At 42.8% G+C, this 9,466-nt stretch overlaps 1 protein-coding gene across 1 annotated transcript in view; it reads right to left on the bottom strand.

The window, feature by feature from the left end:
* The window catches only part of nr6a1a (nuclear receptor subfamily 6, group A, member 1a), a gene marked incomplete at both ends in the record, with an annotated part of 125,451 nt that overhangs the window by 1,271 nt on the left and 114,714 nt on the right, over window positions 1–9,466 (bottom strand). Inside the window, 7 exons of the mRNA XM_079250968.1 lie at window positions 191–343; window positions 503–624; window positions 3,710–3,964; window positions 5,597–5,827; window positions 6,419–6,579; window positions 7,337–7,392; window positions 8,377–8,607. Of these exons, the coding sequence (XP_079107094.1) occupies window positions 191–343; window positions 503–624; window positions 3,710–3,964; window positions 5,597–5,827; window positions 6,419–6,579; window positions 7,337–7,392; window positions 8,377–8,607 (1,209 nt within the window). The remainder of the gene's footprint in view (window positions 1–190; window positions 344–502; window positions 625–3,709; window positions 3,965–5,596; window positions 5,828–6,418; window positions 6,580–7,336; window positions 7,393–8,376; window positions 8,608–9,466) is intronic.

The following is a 9,466-nucleotide window of genomic DNA, read 5'->3' as shown; positions in this document are numbered from 1 at the left end:
ATATATATATATATATATATACATACATACATACATATATATATATATATATACATACATACATACATACATATATATATATATATATATCTCAGTGTATTTAAGGACTGAAACACATTGAAAAAAAATCAAACTGCGCAGCTGCAAGAGTCAAAGAGCCGGGATAAGTAGGACTCTATGAAGGCCTTACCTGCGATGCAGCGGATCTCTGGCAGACACATCATGATCTCAGGGAAGCGTTTGGGCTGGTGGGGGTATTTATACTCAGTGTAGTCCTGACACACGTACCAGTAGCGCTTGTTCAGCTGTTCAAGCTGAGAGATGTTGGACAATCCTCTAATATCTGCAGGAGAACAGGAACATCTCGGTCATGCCAGAGACATAAAGGGTGAGGAGACATAAAGGGTGAGGAGACATAAAGGGTGAGGAGGCATAAAGGGTGAGGAGGCATAAAGGGTGAGGAGGCGTTGTGGTGCAGGAGCAACAGAGCTGGAGTCATTACCCTGGTTGAGGAAGTTGATGGCTTTCATGCAGGCGTACTCCTCATTGCTGATCTTTAACTGGTGGAACTTGCGAAACAGATATATCAACCTCTCCATCACTTCCATCCCATCCTCGCTGAAGCTGGTGGACAAAACAAACACACTTTGAACATTTCAGACGATAAATGACGATAAAGACGGAGGATTTAGTACCATTTTAAAACTATAACTCTAAAACCAAACGGGAGATAAAGTCGAATAGTTTCACTGTCCACTTTAAAATCCGCAGCAGGATGGAAGACAGCGTCAGAAAAATGTAAAATCCTCTCAGGGCCTTTATCTACAGCTTCCACGCTTCAATGAACAGGGCAAAAAAATGTGGGAGGGAAGATGTCAGATATACTTAAAGAGCTTCACAACATTGTGCTGATCCTACAGCTTCTTGAAGGAGTTAGACAGATTTATAAAGTTTAATTTGCCTCATCAAACCTTCCCTCTCTCTGGCTCTCACACTTCTAATCTCCAACAAACTTTAGCACCTGCGCTTTAAATCAAAGCTCAGCTCCTAACAGGCCGAACTCACGGGAACTTGTGTGGAGTGGCAAAGCACCACCGTATATTAGGGGAATGTGTGTCATGAGGTCAGATGACTCGAATCTGATTTAAACAAGAACAAATTCTCCCTCTCCACACACACACACACACACACACACACACACACACACACACACACACACACACACACACACACACACACACACACACACATCCTTTTCTACTGGCCGTTGTATATTTCACATGCCAGACGGTGCTAGCCACAGCTCTGTCCTGAAGAGTCCTCCTGTTCACGGACTAATTCACGGGCATTCAGCCAAGAAAAATAATGTCCTTGCCGTGATGGAGTAAAATATCCAACCCTTAAGGAGATACTGGGCTCTCAGGTTGGAACGTCTTGCCTTTGTAGAGGACTGTTGTTGCAATGCGGACCATTAAACTCCTGATATCTGCCTTCGCTTTTAGTGAAATATTGAACTGGTGAAGCTCCAGCAGCCCACGTCTGACAGTTCATATCATAGGTGTGCTAATGGTGAGAAAAGCTCTACAAGTAGGAGGCGGTGTTAGTCAGTGTGGGTGAGATCTCATCAACACATGCCCCATTCAGCCAGAACATTAAAACCAGTCAACTACGTTACTTAGAACCCAATCAGCAGGAGGCAACATCTGGCTTATTTGTAACCCGTTAACATAAAACACAAAGTGTGTATTCATGTAACAAGCACACAGTGGACACTACAGTTTGAAGCTTGAACTATAAACCAAACCAAAACAGTTGGGAATCTGTGTGAAATGTAAATAAAAACAGAATGAAATGAGGTCTAAATGTCATGAAGCCACGTTTTCTCCCATCTTTCCATCTGAGAGACTCTGCCTCTCTGAAATGCCCCATGTCACATGGCTGACCAGTAGCTAACTGGTTGCCAAATGCTCCTCCAGTGGCCCGTTGAATTTCTTCTCATTACTTTTCCAACCATTTGCTGCCTGCGTTACATCCTTTGAGCTAAGTTGTTCCAGGGATGGATTTTTACATCACAGGAAGGTAATCATGAAGTTCTTCCTTCCTCCCTAAACTGTGGCTAAATTTGATACAGCATCCTCAAATTTCCTCATGGGGGTCCACCACGCTGGGGGCCTTGCCTATTCAGTTTGCCGGGTCGTTGCCATGGGGATGGCCTCTAACAGGTTGGCCCCCTGTATTAGAGCCATTTGGCTGGGGAACGGATCGGGGCCAACCCTGAGTCGTGGGCGTTCCAGTGGTGATGCACCCTATGGTTATGGGAGGGCTGGCCCCCCACGGTCCCCAGGATATCGTTTCCTCACAGTTTGCCAAGCCAGATGTTATCTCTTTTATGTTTATTCTTTTACTATTATAATTATAATTATAATTATTATTATTATTATTATTGTCGGTTAAAGAGACAGAAGACTATTTTAGAAGCTTTATCAGGCAACATGAGTTCGGGGTGTGTCAGTGTGTGTGTTTGAATGATGATGAGTCTATTTGTTTTACTGTTGTTTTAATATGCGTAAAGCACTGTGAACTGCTTCTTGTATGAAAGGTGCTGTACAAATAAACTTTGAAACTTTGAAATAAATGCTGGAAAACTGCAGTCCACCCACTGGCAAACCAGACACACATCTCCTGCTGATGCCCAAATAAAAAAGAACAATGTGTTTGAAGCTATTAAAGAAGTGTTAACTGAATCCAACAGCAGGTCTGTTGGGTCTGAGAGCATCTCCTACACACACTTCCACCATTAAATGACTTAGTTATGTGCTTAAAGCCTGATCAGCAGAAGAAGAAGGCAAGAAGAGGTAACCTGTTCTCCAACACTCCAACAGAACGTATATACAAGATACAAGGACATGACAACAGAGCGGTACAGAAATAGGATAGAATGAAGACGTATGACATAAACTGAGTCATTCTATTATTATTGTTGATATAAGTGTTGCTATTGTGACGAGTATTATTGGTATTATTACTGCATTACTCCATTACTGTAATTGATTAATGTAATCTTATAGATGATGACATATTAAGGATAATATTGTAATTATACAGGTATCATTAATATACTGGGATGCTGTTGTTGTTGTATTGATTTATCACTGGAATGGGATTATATATAAGCTTCTGCTTCTGCACACTCCTTCTGAACATTTTGTCATATGTTTGATTTCAATTTATGTCTTTTTTTTCTAAACCAAACCAAACGTGTTTATGGATAAGTGGAGACCAGCAACATATTTACTGGGTAAGTGCGGAACCCACACATGTATGGAGGGGTAAGATTGCCAGTGGTAAATAGTTAAATATACCACGAAATAATTACCTAAATGTGTCATTAATTAATTAAAATTTTAATACAGACTTACAGTCAATGTAATATTGATCTGCTGCATCTTCATTTTGGTTTACTTTATTTTAGTGAGTTCATTTTTTCATGCAACGGTAAAATGTCTTAAATTTCAGCATCTGACATGTAGTTTACATGGGAATGAAATGTGTGTTCATCAGATTTCTTTTAAATGACTATTATCCATTTGGAGGTGTAGTTGAAATTAAAGGTGGGTTTATTTCAGTCTTAAAATAGAAGTCAGGTATTGGGACAGACTTGTGTTAACTAACTAGGTGAGTAGACTAACCAACGATACTCAGTACTCACCCCTGAAGCTCATCATCAGACGGTGTGTACTTGGCGGTGACGTCGGCCAGATCTCCGAAGATCTGGGCACTGTAGATGGTGAGGCAAGAGAGCAGGATGAGCTCCTGCCAGGTGGAGCTGAGCAGGCAGGTGTAGTCTTCTATGGAGAGCTCGCAGAAGAAAGGCAACTTCTTGATCCAGGAGATCTGGCGGAACAGCAGCTCGTCTGCCAGGCGACACAGCAGAGCAAACAGCTCCACCTGGGTTACCTTGTACCTGCAATCCACACCCAACACAGATGCAGCTTTAAGACTTAACGCTGAAATTGTCTTTATTTAAGAAGCACAAGTCAAAAGAAAATGAGTTTCTTAGTTTTCACCTTTGATTCAGTTTTATATCTGAGTTTGGAGACATTTAATGGTAGAAAATACTAATGTACACCTCTGCACCACTGATACACAGACACATAAAACTGACCATCTCAGACGAGCTTGTGTTCGTGTAATGCCCTTTTAGTTTTTGAATTCAGTGGCAGAAAACTGATTTTCCAAGGTTTTGCTGAGAGAATGTGATGGGCATAAATGTGGCAGCGCTGCCTGAGAGCTCGAAGGTCTCGACCGTCCAACTGAGGCTTCTGGCCTTCGCACACTCAGCATTCCTGAATCCTTCTAATTCCATTTTATTTGTACAGCACTAAACCAACAAACTATTCTCAATGCACGCTCAATGCACAGTGAATAAGAGTAAAACTCTGCCAGTTTAGTGCTACTCGTTTCGTTTCAATAAAAATTGAATAATTAAAATTCTTTGATTTAAAATGAACTCTTCTGGATTATTTTAAATAAGGTATTTTTGAATGTAATTGTTCTTTTCCACTGGGGTCCCTCAAGGTTCTACTCTTGGACCACTGGGTTTTTATTTTACATTAATGTTTTTAACTTGACATTTGCCAAAATGTTTTAATGTATGCAGATTTATTTTTAGTGAAATGTTCCAAAAGCCTCATCTTCTGTACCTCAGAATTCGATTAGATTTTGATTTAAAATGCTACGATTTGATTATTAAACAATGATCAGGATTTTCCTGCATCTTTTATTCCACAGGGTTTGTTTCTCACTCCGTGAGAAACCCTAATAACCCCTGATAAATATACTACTAGCAAGGTAACTCATCAAACCAGGTAATTCCATAACACATTTTGAAAGGCCACATTTCTTTTAACAATCCTGCATTTTTTTTTTTTTGTATACAGAAAAATGATTAATCCTTACTTGAAAAGTCTAAGAAACATCTAGAAGTCATGCTCCGGGACAGAAATTGGACATCCCCGTTTAATCTGTCACCAAATAATCTTCCAGAGATCTCTTACTCGTGTAATCTATCTATCTTTGTTTTTCTTTGACTTTCTCACCAGGTACTGCACCTGTGCTTGCTTGTGGTGTCAAAATCTTAATTAGTGTTTATTTTCTCAGCAGAACAAAGTTAATCAGTTAAGATCCTGAAAATCATTTTCTTTTTATTTAACCTTTTAAATAAAGGTTTGCACCAACAAACACTTTGATATGAAAGTTTATGTTGCATCTTTTCTGCAGAAACCCAGTAACAAATGTTCCAGGTGTGCCCTTGTTGTTCCCATGCTCCACTCTGCTTTGTTCCTGTTCATAAAGAATGCCTTCTGACGTCCTGTAGATCAGGCTGCTGACTCAGCTGATTTCTTACATTTCTACTGCACGGGATAAAACACCAATAATGGTGGAATTCTAAGCTCCATCATCTGGAAGAAGTTTTCTACAGATTACTAAGCTAACATAAAGTTTGGACACCATGCCATCTGCTGCTAGTGGCCAGCTGTGTCCAAACTTTTGACTGGTACTGTGAGTCCATTATGTTCTGTGTGCAACTACTTACCCGTCTTCTATGAGCATGGGAGTGGTCAGGGGGGCCAGGTCCTCAGCAGCCAGGAGCTGCAGCACCAGAGGGTGGGACTGTGGGAAAAGGCTGCGCGCCTGGGGGGTTAGCAGGCTCGACGGAGTGGTGTAGCTGAACAGGTGGGGCAGGAGCTGGTAGTGTGTGGACATGGATGTGTTGATGTACTGGTCCCTGAGGGCTGCCGTGTAGCCATTCATCTCTACTGAGCGACTGGAAGCATAAACAGACCAGAGGTTACACAGGTTGGAGCATCGTTGCTGCTTCTTCATATGTATGGAGTCAACGTTCCACTTCCTAACCTTCATCTGAAGGATGGGGGAGCAACTGTCTCTTCTCCCATTACAAAAAAATCTCTGCACAGACAAAACGACGCACGCTTACAGGTTTTCTGTGCTTGCTGTTCATTTCTGCAAAGATTCAGTTTGATAAAACAACTATTTTCCTGGGCAGCTATCAGGCAATGAGCCTGCTGAGATAAACCTAATGTTTACACAAAATGAGACTAAAATAAATGCCGTCATGCAAGTTCCTAGACAATATTTGTCCTTGATGAGCACAGATAGACAATGTGCTTGACTCCACAGCAGGAACAGCAGATAGTGCAATGAGTTCTTTTTGTTAGCTATCATCACTAAGCCTGAGGAGCTGCATATTCAGGCATTCTTTCCCTGCTGAATACCTTAACTAAAGTCTGGGCGAGATGGGAACGGAGCGTTAAGACTGTCAGGGCCGGCTCATTATCTCAGTGATGGGGCAAGTGCTGGCACTGAGCAGTTGAGTATTTCGAGACGAACAACTCACTTGGATGACAGAGTGGAGGCCGGCGATGGCTGGTTGCCCTCTGAAGCCCCGTTGCTAGGGGAGCTGTGGTCGCTGTCACCATTGTTGGCCCAGGTGTGCTCTGGGACGTCTTCCTTGAACTCCTGCCCCGACATGATCCGCTCTATCTCTTCCTCTGTGATCTAAAACACACACACACACACACTCACAGCACATTCTCATACAACAAAATCTGTGTGCCTCGGTTTGGTTGATTAACATCAACTGGCACCCCACCACATTCACTAAATGTTGAGTAGCAAGGACGAAATCCCACAATGAAACAGGGATCGAGGGAAAGGAAGGCAGGAGGCATTTGTTTGTGTGTGTGTGTGTTTGAAAGGGATAGCATTTGAGTGTCGCACACGCTTAAAATAATAGAATCCTTGCAGGTGAGAGCAGGCAGAAACACAGACAAAACCCATTCTGAAAGGCTTTACAATCCAAAAAATGTGGTGTCTTGTGTCTGTGTCTGGGGGCAATCACTTCCATTTCTACCAACTCAGGGGGGGGTGCCTCTTAACAGAAGCAGACGCTTCTGTGTTTTGATTTGCTGAATTGAGCAGGAAAGAATTGACCACATCCCTCTCTTGAATAGCATCTGTAGTACTTATCCTCCTGTCACACATTTTCCTGACCACTTGCTCTCTTGTCATCGTTCATAATGAATGAACGTGATATAACAAGGTCAGGGCTCATTCTCAATCCATTACAAGTATCCCCACGCCCAAATATGCAGCAAAGCAGCACTCAGACTCAATGTTATCTAAGTGAATGGCTCATTGTTCAGCTTCGATCACTTTATGTAAGTTATCTGTGAGACTGTGGCAGAGTGATATGTGCATTCTGAGAGCTGGAAGGTCAGAACAGGCCATAAAAACAACATTTCAGCCGAGTTACCTGCACAGGCCCGATGCTTTTGTTCCTCCCTCCTGGCATGCCATCCTCCCTGATTGCTGTATGACAAAAACAGAAGAGAAATGTTTTCTATATTCCATAGAAAGCATCACAGCTCTACCTAGTGGCTGAAACGAGGTGATTTCTCTCTCTGGCTTATTTTCGTGTTTTGTTTCTGTTGAGAGAAAATCTCATTTTTCTTTTTCCTACAATCCCTCTCACCACTTTTAAATACTGAGTGCAAATACCACCCCTCAGGATGAGGTGAGCTTACAAGTATTTTGAGAATGAATCCTACAAAATGAGGCTGTCAGGCTTGCATGTACTCAGTTGTCTCCACCAGAGGGCAGCATGTTCCCAGGCATGTTCTCTGACTGCTCCAGCAAGCGAACATATATTTAACATCACCCGTCATTCCAGATGGATGTGAGGATATTTTCAGAAGGGTTGATGCATTTAAGACTTTAAGTCATTAAAAGCAAATTGACGTTGGAAAACGGCTCTTTCAATGTGGACTGGACAACTTTTTAGAAGACTTTTATGCAAATTAATAAAATCCAAAACCAGTAATTTCCAACGTGCAGAAAGCCTCGTTAGCAGCTTGAGCAGGTGAAGAGGTCCATGCACATCAGCCAGCTCTCACTGGGATGAAGGCACAAATCAAATGAGCCTTTGCAGACGTGCAGTTTGTTCTCCGACACCTCTTCGTTTTGCTTTTCTCGTCTTCTGGATGGAGACTAATCCAAGTGCATGCATGCTCAGTGTGCTTATGGAAACATCTGGGCCCACACATGGTTGTGGCTTCTTCCAGACGAGCAGAGATGTGACATTTGTGTCAGTATGACATGGTGAGGGAAACTGTGAGTGCACACAGAGGCCAGAACAGACGTGTGAGGACGTGCGCTTGGAATAAACATACATACACTTATCAGGTAAATTATGAGACTGTTATTGTTTTAAGTTCAGATGATGACAGCGGAGCTGACACTTCTACCTCCTCATCAGCTGGAAGTAGAAGCTGATGATGTAAACTCCTGCTTTACCTTTGCGGTTCATCCCCATCTGCAGACACTTGAGCAGGCGGCAGTACTGGCAGCGGTTGCGCTGTTTGCGCGACATCTCGCAGTTCTTGTCGCGGCTGCAGCGATACACACGCTTGTTGCAGATACTGCGCTTGAAGAAGCCCTTGCAGCCCTCGCAGGAGATGATGCCATAGTGCAGGCCAGTGGCGCGATCTCCACAGATAAGGCAAGTACGCTGGTCAGCTGCATCATCTGCACACGAGACAAAAGAGGAGTAGAAAATGAAGAATTTAGATTTAGAAGCATTTCCACCTACCAGTTCCTGGCAGCCATTTATCCCTAGCATAAATGACTAAATAATAGAAATAGTGGGCGCAAGAACCTTGCTGATGGCACAAGTTCTTAATTGGGATCATGTGGGTAGTTGGGGCTTAAGAAAGCACCGTTCTCCGGTTAATCCAGGGGATTCTTAAGCTGTGACTCTGACTGAAAGTGAGAAAGTGAAAGTTGAAGAGCAGCAGGCAGTAGGACGGAGAGTGGAGATGTCTTGGGAATGTTTTATTCAGCAGCTCTGATGAGCTGAAACGACACGACAGATTTGTTTACTGTCTCTCCTTTCTCCCCCCTTAACAACGGCGGTGTCACATGAAGAGGCTAAGTAGACATCCGACTATACACACCCACATACTTACACCAAGTATGTATGATACTGAAATCCTTGCCAGTGTTTGTATAGATATTGAACAGCTGAACGGGTATCCTCTCAATCGTTTACTTTACCACTTTTTTTTTCCTGATAAGAGTTAAGCTGGTCAGTCAGGACCAAGAAACACATCAGGGTACTACTTTGTAGGGGGCATTCAGGGGCTTTGCGCAGCAGGAAGAGCATGCTCCAAACAGGGAAGCCGTCTGGAGCAGCATCTCCTGAACAAGCAGCAGATGAGGTGAAAGCAGTTTTTTATGTGGCAGTTTTGTTGTCTATAAAAGAGCAGGACAGAGAGAGGGATCAAGACAGAAAACTGACTCGAGTCAAAGCGATTCAAAAAGATGCAGGAATGTGCAAGAGAAAGTAGTGCAGGTTGGAGGGGTGGAAGGGGATCAAAGAGATGGA

This window comes from Telmatherina bonti (genome assembly GCF_933228915.1).
Source record: "Telmatherina bonti genome assembly, chromosome: 13".
NCBI classification, from domain to species: Eukaryota; Metazoa; Chordata; class Actinopteri; order Atheriniformes; family Telmatherinidae; genus Telmatherina; species Telmatherina bonti.
This window is presented reverse-complemented; position numbering and strand designations above follow the sequence as displayed.